Genomic DNA, 17,384 nt, shown 5'->3' with positions numbered 1-17,384 from the left:
TCTGCCCACCTGACCAGTCCATTGATATCTTCCTGCAGTCTACAGCTTTCCTCCTCAATATCAACCACACGGCCAGTTTTTGTATCATCTGCAAACTTCTTAATCATGCCCCCTACGTTTAAGTCTAAATTATTGATATATATCACAAAAAGCAATGGACCTAGTACTGAGCCCTGCGGAACCCCACTGGAAAGAGCCTTCCAGTCACAAAAACACCTGTCGACCATTACCCTTTGCTTCATGTCACTGAGCCAATTTTGGATCCAACTTGCCACTCTTCCCTGGATCCCAAGGGCTTGTACTTTTTTGACCAGTCTGCTTTGTGGGACCTTGTCAGAAGCCTTACTAAAATCAAATGTAGTATCCTCATCGACCCTCCTTGTTACCTCCTCAAAAAATTTGATCAAGTTAGTCAGATACGAACTTCCCTTAACAAATCCAAGCTGACTGTCCTCGATTACTGTGCCTTTCTAAGTGACTGTTTATCCTGTCCCTCAGAATTGATTCCAATAATTTGCCCACCACCGAGGTTAGACTGATTGGCCGGTCAGTCTTACTTCGGTGATGGGCAAACTATTAGAATCAATACTGAGAGATAGGATAAACTGTCACTTGAAAAGGCACAGTAATCAAGGATAGTCAGCGTGGATTTGTTAAGGGACGGTCATGCCGTACAAATCTGATTGAATTCTTTGAAGAAGTGACCAGGAGGATTGATAAGGGTAGTGCAGTGGATGTTGTCTGCATGGATTTTTAGTAAGGCATTTGACAAGGTCCCACATGGCAGACTGGTCAGAAAGGTAAAAGCCCATGGGATACAGGGAAATGTGGTGAATTGGATCCAAAATTGGCTCAGTAACAGGAAACAAAGGGTAAAAGTCGATGGATGTCTTTGCGAATGGAAATCCGTTTCCAGTGGTGTGCCACAGGGCTCAGTGTTGGGTCCCTTGCTGTTTGTGGTATATATTAATGATTTGGACTTGCATGTAGGGGGCATGATTGGCAAATTTGCAGACGACACAAAAATTGGCCGTGTAGTTGATAGTGAAGAGGATAGCTGTTGACTCCAAGAAGATATCAATGGGTTGGTGGAGTGGGCAGAAAAGTGGTAAATGGAGTTCAACCTGGAGAAGTGTGAGGTAATGCACTGGGAGGGCAAACAGTAAAAGGGAATACGCAGTAAACGGGAATATATTGAGGGGTAGAGGAAGTGAGAGACCTTGGAGTGCATGTGCACAGGTCCCTGAAGGTGGCAGTACAGGTAGATAAGGTTGTGAAGAAGGCATACGGAATGCTTTCCGTTATTAGCCGAGATATAGAATACAAAAGCAGGGATGTAATGATGGAACTGTATAAAACGCCGGTAAGGCCACAGCTGGAGTATTGTGCGCAGTTCTGGTCACCATATTACAGGAAGGACGTAATTGCTCTGGAGAGAGTGCAGAGAAGATTTACAAGAATATTGCCAGGGCTTGAAAATTGCAGCTATGAGGAGAGATTGGATAGGCTGGGGTTGTTTTCCTTGGAGCAGAGGAGGCTGAGAAGAGACTTGGTTGAGGTGTACAAAATTATGTGGGGCCTAGATAGAGTAGACAGGAAGTACCTGTTTCCTCTAGTGGAGAGTTCAAGAACTAGAGGACATAGATTTAAGCTGATTGGCGGAAGGATTCGAGGGGACATGAGGAGAAACTTTTTTACCCAGAGGGTGGTGTGTGAATGGAATTCGCTGCCCGAATTGGTGGTAGAGGCAGGGACCCTCAACTCTTTTTAAAAAGTACCTGGACCTGCACCTAAAGTGCTGTAAGCTGCAGTGCTATGGACCGGGTGCTGGAAGATGGGATTAGAATGGGCACCTGGTTGTTCTTCGAGCCGGCGCGGACACGATGGACCGAGTGACCCCCTTCTGTGCTGTATCTTTTCTATGGTTCTACTTGGTCTATCCCTCGCTCCCTTTTTAAACAATGGTACAACGTTAGCAGTCCTCCAATCCTCCAGCACCACGTCTGTAACCAGTGAGGATTGGAAAATGATGGTCAGAACCTCCGCTATTTCTTCCTTTGCTTCTTTTAACAGCCTGGGATACATTTCATCCGGGCCTGGTGATTTATCGACATTCAAAGATGCTAATCCCCTTAATACTTACTCTCTCACTAAGTTTATCCCATCCAATATTTCACACTCCTCCTTAACTACAATGTCTGCATCGTCCCTCTCTTTTGTGAAGACAGACGCAGAAGAGTCTTTGAATCTTCTTCAAACTAGTTGATGTTTTTATGCTGAAAACCCAATAAGTAAATTGTAAACAATTTTACAACACCAAGTTATAGTGCAACAAATTTATTTGTTGGACTATAACTTGGTATTGTAAAATTGTTTACAATTGTCAACCCCAGTCCATCACCGGCATCTCCAATAAGTAAAGTAATCTACATCTCTTAATGCCTTTTAAAAAAACCTGTGACTTGTGTCAGTTTTTTGAATGATTAATATTCCTGGCTTTGGTGGATTTTGTTGCAGTAAACCTCCAAGTTACCTAAAACTGAACAATGTCACTGATGGAATATAAAACTAAACGAATCTTCAACTAGCTAGTTACAAAATGTACACCATATAGAATTTGATTTTAGGTTTGAATACAGATAATCATTGCAAGGTGGGCAATACTCCAAATTTCAAGAGCTTGGAGTGAAATCTTATACAATGGAAATTCAGACGATTGGTAATGGAGATTATGTATAGAATGACAATGTGAATGCCTCTTAAATTAGTCCTGCAAATTCACCACTGATTCTTTTTATTGTGGGAGTGAAATTCAGACGATTTACAAACCCCCACAACCCAGGATTGAATTCCAGCCTTTTCTTCTTCCCACCCCTATAGTCTTTGTTCATTATTGTATAGAATCTCTAAATTAACTTTTGCAAACTGAAATTTAAGCTGATGCTGAAGAGAATATTAATGACTACAGGAACCAGTATTACAAAGGCTGTCAGAAGGATATTTTGCAACAGAAAGGGTAGACAAGTGTAATGCAGTAGATGTAATATATTTGGATTTGCAAAAGGCCTTTTATAAAATACCACATAGTAGACTCATGATTGAGGTCAGAGCATGTGGTGTCAGGGGACAAGTAGCAGAATGGATTACAAGCTGGCTACAAAACTGAAAACAGAGAGTTGGGGTTAAAGACAGTTACTCAGTCTGGCAAAAGGTGGGAAGTGGCGTTCCACAAGGATGGGTGCCACTGTTGTTCATCATTTACATAAACAATTACGAAGTAAATTAGTTAAAAGTTAAACGAAGTACAATTTCAAAATTGCAGACGACACCAAATTGGGGGGTATCGTTCGAGTCATAGAGTCATAGAGTTATACGGCACGGATAGAGGCCCTTCGGCCCATCGTGTCCGCGCCGGCCATCAAGCCCTGTCTACTCTAATCCCATATTCCAGCATTTGGTCCGTAGCCTTGTATGCTATGGCATTTCAAGTGCTCATCCAAATGCTTCTTGAATGTTGTGAGGGTTCCTGCCTCCACAACCCTTTCAGGCAGTGAGTTCCAGACTCCAACCACCCTCTGGGTGAAAAAGTTCTTTCTCAAATCCCCTCGAAACCTCCCGCCTTTTACCTTCAATCTATGTCCCCTTGTTATAGAACCCTCAACGAAGGGAAAAAGCTCCTTAGTATCCATCCTATCTATGCCCCTCATAATTTTGTACACCTCAATCATGTCCCCCCTCAGCCTCCTCTGCTCCAAGGAAAACAAACCCAATCTTCCCAGTCTCTCTTCATAGCTGAAGCGCTCCAGCCCTGGTAACATCCTGGTGAATCTCCTCTGCACCCTCTCCAAAGCGATCACATCCTTCCTGTAATGTGGCAACCAGAACTGCACACAGTACTTCAGCTGTGGCCTAACCAGTGTTTTATACAGCTCCATCATAACCTCCTTGCTCTTATATTCTATGCCTCGGCTAATAAAGGCAAGTATCCCATATGCCTTCTTTACCACCTTATCTACCTGTTCCGCCGCCTTCAGGGATCTGTGAACTTGCACACCGAGATCCCTCTGTCTTGCCTAGGGTCCTCCCATTCATTGTGTATTCCCTTGCCTTGTTAGTCCCTCCAAAGTGCATCACCTCGCACTTTTCCGGGTTAAATTCCATTTGCCACTGTTCCGCCCATCTGACCAACCCATCTATATCGTCCTGCAGACTGAGGCTATCCTCCTCGCTATTTACCACCCTACCAATTTTTGTATCATCAGCGAACTTACTGATCATACCTTTTACATTCATATCCAAGTCATTAATGTAGACCACAAACAGCAAGGGACCCAGCACCGATCCCTGTGGTACCCCACTGGCCACAGGCTTCCAGTCACAAAAACAACCTTCGACCATCACCCTCTGCCTTCTGCCACTAAGCCAGTTTTGTATCCAAAGTGCCAAGGCACCCTGGATTCCATGGGCTCATACCTTCTTGACCAGTCTCCTGTGGGGGACTTTATCGAAGGCCTTACTGAAATCCATGTATACCACATCCACTGCGTTGCCCTCATCCACACGCCTAGTCACCCCCTCAAAAAAATTCAATCAAATTAGTCAGACATGATCTTCCCTTGACAAAGCCATGTTGACTATCCCTGATTAATCCTTGCTTCTCCAAGTGGAGACTAATTTTGTCCTTCAGAATTTTTTCCAATAATTTTCCTACCACTGATGTTAGGCTCACTGGCCTGTAGTTCCCCGGTTTTTCCCTACTCCCCTTCTTGAATAATGGTACTACATTAGCGGTTCTCCAGTCCTCTGGCACATCCCCTGTGGCCAGAGAGGTTCTGAATATATGTGTCAGAGCCCCCGCAATCTCCTCCTTTGCCTCACACAGTAGCCTGGGATACATTTCGTCCGGGCCTGGGGATTTATCCATTTTTAGGCCTGCTAAAACCGCCAATACCTCCTCCCGCTCGATGTTAATATGTTCGAGTATATCACAGTCCCCCTGCCGTATTTCTATGTCTACATCGTCCTTCTCCATAGTGAAAACAGATGCAAAAAATTCATTTAGAACCCCTCCTACATCTGCCGGCTCCACACACAGATTGCCATTTTTGTCCCTAATGGGCCCTATTTTTTCCCTAGTCATCCTCTTATCCTTAATATACTTATAAAACATCTTAGGATTTTCCTTTATTTTGCTCGCCAGTGTTATTTCATGGCCCCTCCTTGATCTCCTAATTTCTTTTTTAAGTATCCCCCTGCACTTTTTGTACTCCTCTAGGGCTTCCTCCGTCTTTAGCCTTTTGTATCTGCCAAAAGCCCTCCTTTTTTTCCTAATCCATTCTCGTATATCCCCTGACATCCAAGGTTCCCTGGAGTTCTTGGAACCACCCTTGACTTTTACGGGAACATGTTGCCATTGTATGGTCTCAATCTCCCTTCTGAAAGACTCCCATTGCTCCGATGCGGATTTTCCTACAAGCAGCTGATCCCAGTCCATTTTGGCCAGATCCTGCCTTATCCTATTAAAATCGGCTTTCCCCCAATTTAGAACCTTTATTTCCGGCCCCTCCCTATCCTTTTCCATGACCACCTTAAATCTCACCGAATTATGGTCACTGTCACCAAAGTGCTCACCTACTAGCACTTCTTCCACTTGGCCGGCCACATTCCCTAGAATTAGGTCCAGTACTGCCCCCTCTCTTGTAGGACTTTCTACATGCTGGCTCAAAAAGCTCTCCTGGATGCATGTTAAGAATTTTGTACCCTCTAAGCCTTTTACACTCTGAGTTAATAGGAGAACTGCGACAAAATACAGGAAGACATTAATAAACTGGCAGAATGGGCATGTAATTGGCAAATGAACTCCAATATAGATTAACTGTGAGGTATTACACTTTGGTAGGAAGAATAAGGAGACCACATATTGCTTGGATAAGAAGAGTCTAAATGAGGTAAAGGAGCAGAGGGATCTGGGGGTACAGATACACAAATCACTAAAAGTAGCAATGCAGGCTAATAAGGCAATTTTTTTAAAAAGCAAACCAAGAGCTGGGGTTCATTTCTGGAGGGATAGAATTGAAAAGCAGAGAAGTTATGTTAAACTTGGATAGAACCTTGGTTAGACCATGCTTGGAATACTGTGAACAATTCTGGTCTCCATATTATAAAAAGGATATAGAGGCACTGGAGAAGGTGCAAAAAAGATTTACTAGTTATACCCACTCAGTTCTGGTATCATCCTATCAGGAAAGATTGAGCAGGCTGGGGCTCTTTTCTCTAGAAAAGAGAAGGCTGAGGAGTGACCTGATAGAGGTCTTTAAGATTATGAAAGGGTTTGATAAGATAGACGCAGAGAAGATGTTTCCACTTGCGGGGGAGACCAGAACTAGGGGCCATAAATATAAAATAGTCACTAATTAATCCAATAGGGAATTCAGGAGAAACGACTTTACCCATTCAGTGGTTAGAATGTGGAAATCGCATCCACAAGGAGTAACTGAGGCGTCTAACATAGATGAATTTAAGGGGAAGCTAGATAAGCACATGAGGGAGAAAGGAATAGAAGGATATGCTGATAGGTTTACATGAAATAGGGAAGGAGGGGGCTTGTGTGGAGCATAAACACCAGCATGGACCTGTTGGGCTGAATGGCCTGTTTCTTTGCTGTACATTCTATGTAATTCTATATAATATAATTATTATAGAAGGTGACTCCATAAAAGTAGAATATCATATTCCTGAGGTTGCAATGTTTTCTTTGTAGAGAAAGGTTGATCTGTAGAGAAACAGCTGTAACCACTGGCATGCAGTATGATGTATAATATTATCAATGACTTGGTTGTCAGTGGTGAGTGCTACAATGTTGTATAGCTCATGGCCTAGAAATTTGGCCTGCCATAGCAAACTGGGCTCAGGAAACAATCCCTGCCTCTGAACAGGTAGACCTAAGGAGCACTCGAGATAAATGTGAAGTGATGCATTTTGGTAGATCGAATCAGGCCAGGACCTACTCCGTTAATAGTAGGGTGTTGGGGAGAGTTATAGAACAAAGAGATCTAGGAGTACAGGTTCACAGCTCCTTGAAAGTGGAGTCACAGGTGGATAGGGTGGTGAAGAAGGCATTCGGCATGCTTGGTTTCATTGGTCAGAACATTGAATACAGGAGTTGGGATGTCTTGTTGAAGTTGTACAAGACATTAGTACGGCCACACTTGGAATACTGTGTACAGTTCTGGTCACCCTATTATAGAAAGGATATTATTAAACTAGAAAGAGTGCAGAAAAGATTTACTAGGATGCTACCGGGACTTGATGGTTTGACTTATAGGGAGAGGTTGGATAGACTGAGACTTTTTTCCCTGGAGAGTAGGAGGTTAAGGGGTGATCTTACAGAAGTCTATAAAATAATGAGGGGCATAGATAAGGTAGATAGTCAAAATCTTTTCCCAAAGGTAGGGGAGTCTATAACGAGGGGGCATAGATTTAAGGTGAGGGGGGAGAGATACAAAAGGGTCCAGAGGGGCAATTTTTTCACTCAAAGGGTGGTGAGTGTCTGGAACGAGCTGCCAGAGGCAGTAGTAGAGGCGGGTACAATTTTGTCTTTTAAAAAGCATTTGGACAGTTACATGGGTAAGATGGGTATAGAGGGATATGGGCCAAGTGCAGGCAATTGGGACTAGCTTAGTGGTATAAACTGGGCGACATGGACATGTTGGGCCGAAGGGCCTGTTTCCATGTTGTAAACTTCTATGATATTGGGCCACGGGACTCATTTGTGACGCCATCGAGTTGTGGACACCAGCTGGGCATCACCAGGCAGTTGCTGGTAACTGTAACTTTGGTTTTAAATGTGGCTTTATAATAGTATCATTGGGGTATATATTGAATTCTTTAATTGCTTCTAATGATTTGATGCTGATGTATTTCAGAGTGGTGAACGTGCTCGGAGAAGTGTGCTGCTTAAAAATGATGAGCTGTTGGCTTGCTACTATCGGGATGTAAAAACACTATATGATGTGATGAAAAGGGGTTTGATAATATCGAGTAAGTACTTCTTAATATGCTGTTCTTTGCATGATGCTTAAAAGTGGAAGTGTATATATATAGTGTGTGTGTATAGATCGATCACAAAATTCTTTGAGTTGTCCTTTGAAATATCGTTCACCTGAGGAAGGAGGAAGCCTCCGAAAGCTTGTGAATTTAAAATAAAATTGCTGGACTATAACTTGGTGTTGTAAAATTGTTTACAATTGTCAACCCCAGTCCATCACCGGCATCTCCACATCTTGTCCTTTGAAGGAATAGCTTTAATTGCAAACTGCCACCAATAGACATAGAATTATTTAAATCTGGATGTACCGAAATGAATGTGGATTTCGGCTATCACCTTGGTATGTGAAATCCTCTATTAGCAACTAATTTTAAAAAAAAATCTAACTGAGGCTTGAAAACTGCCCCTGTTCATGCATTTGTCAATCACTGTGTTCACAACTTCTTCAAGCCCCTTCAGTGTTATGTGACTCCGCTTAGAAGTGATTAAGTATAATAGGTAATTACACCTTTTTAATGAGGTGCGAACTTCTCACTTGAACATCCGTTTCTGCCCGAAATAGCCGGCTGGTGTGTTTAACGGTGTGTTTAACAGTGTGTGTGGTGATTTTGTAATTGACAATAACGGTAATGGGAAATGGTTTGCACTACTTGCCCGATTGCCTGATTTTAAACCTGGGCAGTTTAAATGGTGGGGACTATAATTGTTTGAGTCCCTCAGTTTATTTCCCACACTCCGAACATTTCAATACATGCACTTTTTTATTTGGCTGATATATAATACTACTCTTCCCTTGATTTTTTTTTCGTCCAAACTCATACCTATTCAGCTGTGGCCCATCCTTGCGGAATAGCTCCCATCTTCCCTAGAACTGGTGCCAATACCTCGTATAATGGAAACCCTATTCTGTGCAACCCCTTTAGCCAAATGTTGAGCTCCCCAATCTTCTTTCCTGTTCTAGGATGTGGCTGGGGGAGAAATCCAGCGATTAACATCCTTTTGAAGCCTTGCTACTAAACCTGCTGCTTACTCGTCTAAGCTTTTGCAGGAATTCAGGCCTTACTTTTACTGTGTCGTTCTCGGGTGGACCACAATGATTGGCTGCTCTCCCTCCCCTGACACAATCCTTTCCAGACTTTCCAAAATATCCCATACCCTAGCAGCATTGAGGCAACAAAGCCTCTGTCTGGACTGCAAGAGATAGTGTCTACTCCTCTAACTATTGAGTCTCCTATTGTTACTGAATTCCACCCCCCTCTCCCAGAACTGCCTCTTGTTTTTTATAATACATTTCATGGTCCCTTTATCTTCCCCACAGGAAGCTAGTGATTCACACTTATTATATGGGTATTTTGCACTGGGCATTCCTGTTCCTTCTTACTTTCCCTGCCCTGTGGGTAGTCACCACTCCTTCTTCTACCTATCTCTCAGCAGATGACGACCCTCTGAAACTCTTGCTCCAGAAACCTCTCTATCTCCAGCCCTGATATGTCAGATTGTCCCCAATTTTGCTTCCAGTCTGAGATCATGAGCTCAAGTGTGCTCAGCTGAAGACACATTACAGATGTGTTTATCCAAGTTAACACCTACTTGAAACTCTCTCATCCTGCATTAGTCACATGTCATTGTCCCTTTCTCTGATACCATTCCTACTATAGATATTAGTTAAGTTTATATTCTTAACTAATTAAATTTCAAGTAAACTATTCTGCTGCTCCTTCCTACTCTAGTCAAATTCTTCTTATAGAAGTGTTGTTTTCACTCTGTTACCAGCTTGCTCCATGGTCTGTTCTCACTATTGTCTCCTTTTATACTCCTACTCAGATCTCAGATCTCAAACCAGTTTCTACTGCTTAGTCAGCCCAACTACACAGTCTCTGGCTAGGTGTTAATTAGTCTACAATCACCTACTACCTGTTAACTGACAATTCAATACAGTTGCACAAATTTAAATTTAAAGTCCAGTTAAAGAGGGGGAGAAAACACTCACACAAAACGTTTTGAACTTATGCACGCTCACCACTGAATCCCCACTCGAGTCAAATTCCCGTTATAGCAAAACTATTTTCACTCTGTCCCGCCTCTCTCCACGACCAGCTCACTCCGTGAGGTGCTCTCCACTCAAAGAACGTAAAGTTGAACTTCTACAACGCCTTGGTTTGGTGACAGTTGGGAATATTGTGTACGATTTTGGGCACACCATTATAGGAAAGGTATACAAATAACAGAAAAAGTCCAATGTAGATTCACTGGGATGTTACCAGAGATAATGTAAAGTTCTGAAGAGAAACTTAAGTTAGTGCTTTTTTAGTTCAGCTGAGAAGGTTAAGGAAGTCTTCAAGATTATGAATGATGTGGTAAATAGCGATGGTCTCCACTTGTAGTCAGAGGACACAAATTTACGATAATCACAAAGAACAAAAAGGAAGGTTAGCAAAAGTTTATTTTACCGAGAGGGTGATTAGGATGTGGAATTCTCTGCCACAAACTGTTATTGAAGCAGAGCTTATAAATTCTTTCAAAAGGGAGTTAGTATTGTTTCTTGAAAAAGTGAGATATTAAATGGTGTGAGGAGCAAGCTGTAGGGTGGATTAGACTAGATGTGAGGGTGGGGGGGGAATGGATGCAAACTTGATGGGCTGAATGTCCTGTTTCTATAGTGTAACATTCTGTATTATTCATCTCACCACGCTGTGATTCCAATACTAATAGTCCAGATTTGCCATGCTGATGAGAGAGGGGTAATCCATGTTTATAATGAAGTGCCTTCAGCTACAGGCTAGATCTCTTGATATCTGTTTGAAGGTGGTTGTCAAATATTGTGTGTGTGTTTGTGTGTGGACACTGTGCACGTGATGACCTTGAAGTTGCACTTGTGCAATAGAGATATAGATGGATTTTGAGCCTAGCACCTTAAAATTACAGTAGCTTATTTTTAAGGAGCTGAGGTGAGTTTTGATCCTTTATAGGTAAAGAGTTAACTTTTGCTTTTTGATATTTTTAGATAATGGTCCCTGTTTGGGTTTCAGGACACCAGATCAACCTTACCAGTGGATATCCTACCGAGAAGTAAGTAACTTTTTTTTCTTTATCCTGCTAGGATATTAATGGATATGTGGAAATCCAAGGTCTGAAAACTTTGCTTGGTGGATTAAGGCTCAGGTATTGTTTGTTTCAAAAAGTTTGAGGAAATCTGTGGATGGAGCGCTGTGGGCAAATTTCCCATTTATGATGTCACTGGAGGAGAACTTTTTGGTGATCCATCAGAGAAGTTGCACAAGAGAAAAAGAATCCAGGTCCCTGGCTGTTTTAATCCCCCTCCAATGCCTCTCTTCCACTGCGCATTTTAAAAAAATTTTTTTATTCGTTCATGGGATGTGGGCGTCGCTGACGAGGCCAGCATTTATTGCCCATCCCTAATTGCCCTCGAGAAGGTGGTGGTGAGCCGCCTTCTTGAACCGCTGCAGTCCGTGTGGTGACGGTTCTCCCACAGTGCTGTTAGGAAGGGAGTTCCAGGATTTTGACCCAGCGACGATGAAGGAACGGCGATATATTTCCAAGTCGGGATGGTGTGTGACTTGGAGGGGAACGTGCAGGTGGTGTTGTTCCCATGCGCCTGCTGCTCTTGTCCTTCTAGGTGGTAGAGGTCGCGGGTTTGGGAGGTGCTGTCGAAGAAGCCTTGGCGAGTTGCTGCAGTGCATCCTGTGGATGGTGCACACTGCAGCCACAGTGCGCCGGTGGTGAAGGGAGTGAATGTTCAGGGTGGTGGATGGGGTGCCAATCAAGCGGGCTGCTTTATCCTGGATGGTGTCGAGCTTCTTGAGTGTTGTTGGAGCTGCACTCATCCAGGCAAGTGGAGAGTATTCCATCACACTCCTGACTTGTGCCTTGTAGATGGTGGAAAGGCTTTGGGGAGTCAGGAGGTGAGTCACTCGCCGCAGAATACCCAGCCTCTGACCTGCTCTCGTAGCCACAGTATTTATATGGCTGGTCCAGTTAAGTTTCTGGTCAATGGTGACCCCCAGGATGTTGATGGTGGGGGATTCGGCGATGGTAGACTCTCTTGTTTGAGATGGTGATTGCCTGGCACTTATCTGGCGCGAATATTACTTGCCACTTATGAGCCCAAGCCTGGATGTTGTCCAGGTCTTGCTGCATGCGGGCTCGGACTGCTTCATTATCTGAGGGGTTGCGAATGGAACTGAACACTGTGCAATCATCAGCGAACATCCCCATTTCTGACCTTATGATGGAGGGAAGGTCATTGATGAAGCAGCTGAAGATGGTTGGGCCTAGGACACTGCCCTGAGGAACTCCTGCAGCAATGCCCTGGGGCTGAGATGATTGGCCTCCAACAACCACTACCATCTTCCTTTGTGCTAGGTATGACTCCAGCCACTGGAGAGTTTTCCCCCTGATTCCCATGGACTTCAATTTTACGAGGGCTCCTTGGTGCCACACTCGGTCAAATGCTGCCTTGATGTCAAGGGCAGTCACTCTCACCTCACCTCTGGAATTCAGCTCTTTTGTCCATGTTTGGACCAAGGCTGTAATGAGGTCTGGAGCCGAGTGGTCCTGGCGGAACCCAAACTGAGCATCGGTGAGCAGGTTATTGGTGAGTAAGTGCTGCTTGATAGCACTGTCGACAACACCTTCCATCACTTTGCTGATGATTGAGAGTAGACTGATGGGGCGGTAATTGGCCGGATTGGATTTGTCCTGCTTTTTGTGGACAGGACATACCTGGGCAATTTTCCACATTGTCGGGTAGATGCCAGTATGTAGCTGTACTGAAACAGCTTGGCTGGAGGCGCAGCTAGTTCTGGAGCACAAGTCTTCAGCACTACAGCTGGGATGTTGTCGGGGCCCATAGCCTTTGCTGTATCCAGTGCACTCAGCCGTTTCTTGATATCACGTGGAGTGAATCGAATTGGCCGAAGACTGGCTTCCGTGATGGTGGGGATATCGGGAGGAGGCTGAGATGGATCATCCACTCGGCACTTCTGGCTGAAGATGGTTGCAAACGCTTCAGCCTTGTCTTTTGCACTCACGTGCTGGACTCTGCCATCATTGAGAATGGGGATGTTTGCAGAGCCTCCTCCTCCCGTTAGTTGTTTAATTGTCCACCACCATTCACGACTGGATGTGGCAGGACTGCAGAGCTTTGATCTGATCCGTTGGTTGTGGAATCGCTTCGCTCTGTCTAGAGCATGTTGCTTCCGCTGTTTAGCATGCATGTAGTCCTGAGTTGTAGCTTCACCAGGTTGGCACCTCATTTTTAGGTACGCCTGGTGCTGCTCCTGGCATGCTCTTCTGCACTCCTCATTGAACCAGGGTTGATCCCCTGGCTTGTTGGTAATGGTAGAGTGAGGAATATGCCGGGCCATGAGGTTACAGATTGTGGTGGAATACAATTCTGCTGCTGCTGATGGCCCACAGCGCCTCATGGATGCCCAGTTTTGTGCTGCTAGATCTGTTCTGAATCTATCCCATTTATCACGGTGGTAGTGCCACACAACACGTTGGATGGTGTCCTCAGTGCGAAGACGGGATTTCATCTCCACGAGGACTGTGCGGTGGTCACTCCTACCAATACTGTCATGGACAGATGCATCTGCGACAGGTAGATTGGTGAGGACGAGGTCAATTAAGTTTTTCCCTCGTGTTGGTTCGCGCTCCACCTGCCGCAGGCCCAGTCGAGCAGCTATGTCCTTCAGGACTCGGCCAGCTCAGTCAGTAGTGGTGCTACCGAGCCACTCTTGGTGATGGACATTGAAGTCCCCCACCCAGAGTACATTTTGTGCCCTTGCTGCCCTCAGTGCTTCCTCCAAGTGGTGCTCAACATGGAGGAGGACTGATTCATCAGCTGAGGGAGGACGGTAGGTGGTAATCAGCAGGAGGTTTCCTTGCCCATGATTGACCTGATGCCGTGAGATTTCATGGGGTCCAGAGTCAATGTTGAGGACTCCCAGGGCCACTCCCTCCTGACTGTATATCACTGTACCACCACCTCTGGTGGGTCTGTCCTGCCGGTGGGACAGGACATACCCAGGGATGGTGATGGAAGAGTCTGGGACGTTGGCTGAAAGGTTATGATTCTGTGAGTATGGCTATGTCAGGCTGTTGCTTGACTAGTCTGTGGGACAGCTGTCCCAATTTTGGCACAAGTCCCCAGATGTTAGTAAGGAGGACCTTGCAGGGTCGACTGGGCTTGGTGTTTTTTTGCCGTTGTCGTGTCCGGTGCCGGGTGGTCCGTCCGGTTTTATTCTTATTCTGACTTTTCGTAGCGAGATTTTACAACTGAGTGGCTTGCTAGGCCATTTCAGAGGGCAATTAAGAATCAACCACATTGCTGTGGGTCTGGAGTCACATATAGGCCAGACCGGGTGAGGACGGCAGGTTTCCTTCCCTGAAGGACATTAGTGAACCAGATGGGTTTTTACGACAATCCGGTAGTTTCATGGCCACCATTACTGATACTGGTATTTTAATTCCAGATTTTTTTATTTAATTAATTGAATTTAATTAATTAATTGAATTTAAATTCGCCAGCTGCCATGGCAGGATTTGAACTCATGACTCTGGATTTTAGTCCAGGCCTCTGGATTACTAGTCCAGTAACATAACCACTATGCTACCGTACCCGATCTCACTTGGTTCCACTCTTGTCTATTCAATCGTAACCAGAGCATCCCCAGAAGTGGTTTCTCTACCCACCCAGCACCATTACTTCTAAACTCTCCCAATGATATATCCTTGGCCCCCACCTATTCGCTGTCTATATGTTGCCCCTTGGCAACATCATCCAAAAATATGGAGTCAGCTTCTACATGTACGCTGGCGACACCCAGCTCTACCCCTCCTGATCCATCCACTGCCTTCCTGCTGTAAGACTGCTTGTCTGATATCCAGTCTTGGATTAGTTACAATTTCCTTCAGTTGAACATTGGGAAGACCGATTGAATCATCTTTGGTCCCCGCCACAAGTTCAATACCACTGCCATTGATTCCATTCCTCTCTGCGGCCAGTATCTCAGACTGAACCAGAATGATGATGACCTCTGCATCCTATTTAACCCTGAGCTGAGCTTCCAACCCCATAATCCTCTCCATCACAATGAGTGCCTCCTTCTACCTCTGTAACTTCGCCCGCCTCCAACCCTGCCTCAGTCCATCTAGTTTCATTACAAGAGGTGTAGAATATAAAAGCCACGAGGTAATGATGAGCGTAAATAAAACCATAAGACCTCAGTTACAGTACTGCGTGCAATATTGGGTTTCATACAACAACAATGACCACAACAACTTGCAATTATATAGCACCTTTTAATGCAGTAAAACGTTCCAAGGCGCTTTTGACACCACCCACAGAGATATTACATAGAATGTACAGCACAGAAACAGGCCATTCGGCCCATCAGGCCCATGCTAGTGTTTATGCTCTACACGAACCTCCTCCCTCTCTACTTCATCTAACCCTATTAACATATCCTTGTATTCCTTTCTCCCTGTTTATCTAGTTTCCCCTTAAATCCCCGGTCTTAACTATACCGCTCAATTTGATGTCATCCACAAATTTTGAAATTGTGCTTCTGATTCCGGCGTTCAAATTGTTCATGTAAATGGTGAACAACAGTGGTCCCAGCACTGATCCTTGTGGAACACCACTTTCCACCGTTTGCCAGTTTGAGTAACTACCTTTAACCCATACTCTCTGTTTTCTGTTGTGTAGCCAGCTTGCTATCCATTCTGCTACTTGTCCCCTGAGTCCCTCTGACCTTAGTCATGAGCCTAATATGTGGTGCCTTATCAAAGGTCTTTTGAAAATCCAAATATATTACATCAGTCGTCGGGAAAATGCTGGAATCCATTATTAGGGAAGTGGTAACAGGGCACTTAGAAAATCATAATATGATTTGGCAGAGTCAACATGGCTTTATGAAAGGGAAATCGTGTTTGACAAATCTATTAGAGTTTTTTGAGGATGTAACTAGCAGGGTAGATAAAGGGGAACCGGTGGAAGTCGTATATTTGGATTTTCAAAAGGCATTCGATAAGGTGCCACATAAAAGGTTATTATGCAAGATAAGGGCTCATGGGGTTAGGGATAACATATTAGCATGGATAGAGGATTGGTTAAAGGACAGAAAACAGAGAGCAGGGATAAATGGGTTATTTTCAGATTGACAGGCTGTAACTAGTGGGGTGCCGCAAGGATCGGTGCTTGGGCCTCAGCTATTTACAATCTATATTAATGACTTAGATGAAGGGACCGAGTGTGGTGTATCCAAGTTTGCTGACTACACAAAGATAGGTGGGAAAGTAAGTTGTGAGGAGAACAGAGTCTGCAAAGGGATATAGACAGGTTAAGTGAGTGGGCAAAACGGTGGCAGATGGAGTATAATGAGGGAAAATGTGAGGTTGTTCACTTTGGTAGGAAGAATAGAAAAACAGAATATTTTTTAAATGGTGAGAAGCTATTAAATGTTGGTGTTCAAAGAGACTTGGGTGTTCTTGAACAAGAAACACAAAAAGTTAGCATGCAGGTACAGCAAGCTGTTAGGAAGGCAAATGGCATGTTGGCCTTTATTGCAAGGGGGTTGGAGTACAAAAGTGAGGAAGTCTTTCTACAATTGTACAGGGCTTTGGTGAGACCTCACCTGGAGTACTGTGTAAAGTTTTGGTCTCCTTATCTAAGGAAGGATATACTTTTGTCTTAGAGGCGGTGCAGTGAAGGTTCACTAAATTAATTCCTGGGATGAGAGGGTTGTCCTATGAGGTGAGGTTGAGTAGAATGGGCCTATACTCTTGGGTTTAGAAGAATGAGAGGTGATCTAATTGAAACATACAAGATTATATGGGGGCTTGACAGGATAGATGCTGAGAGGTTGTTTCACATGGCTAGAGAGCCTAGAAGTAGGGGGCATAGATGCAGGATAAGAGATCGGCCATTTTAGACTGAGATGAGGAGGAATTTCTTCACCTCACAGGGTTGTGAATCTTTGGAATTCTCTACCCCAGAGGGCTGAGGATGCTGAGTTGTTGAATATATTCATGGCTGAGATAGACAGATTTCTGGACTCTAGGAGAATAAAGGGATATGGGAATCGGGCAGGAACGTGGAGTTGAGGTCAAAGATCAGCCATGATCTTATTGAATGGCGGAGCAGGCTCGAGGGGCCATGTGGCCTATTTCTTATGTTCTCACATCTACTGCATTACCCTTGTCTACCTTTTTCTGTTACTTCTTCAAAGAATTCAATAAGTTGGTCAAGTATTACCTTCCCTTTTGAAATCCGTGCTTACTATTCTTTATTATATTTTCGGTTTCTGGATGT

The 17,384-nt window shown here is 44.3% G+C and overlaps 1 protein-coding gene across 6 annotated transcripts in view; it reads left to right on the top strand.

The window, feature by feature from the left end:
* The window catches only part of acsl1a (acyl-CoA synthetase long chain family member 1a), a 145,439-nt gene that overhangs the window by 78,133 nt on the left and 49,922 nt on the right, over positions 1-17,384 (top strand). For all 6 annotated transcript variants that reach the window (XM_067982589.1, XM_067982590.1, XM_067982588.1 and 3 more), the window contains 2 exons: positions 7,926-8,040; positions 11,052-11,116. In XM_067982589.1, the coding sequence (XP_067838690.1) occupies positions 7,926-8,040; positions 11,052-11,116 (180 nt within the window). The remainder of the gene's footprint in view (positions 1-7,925; positions 8,041-11,051; positions 11,117-17,384) is intronic.

Source organism: Heptranchias perlo, chromosome 4 (assembly GCF_035084215.1).
Source record: "Heptranchias perlo isolate sHepPer1 chromosome 4, sHepPer1.hap1, whole genome shotgun sequence".
In the NCBI taxonomy this organism is placed as follows: Eukaryota; Metazoa; Chordata; class Chondrichthyes; order Hexanchiformes; family Hexanchidae; genus Heptranchias; species Heptranchias perlo.
This window is presented reverse-complemented; position numbering and strand designations above follow the sequence as displayed.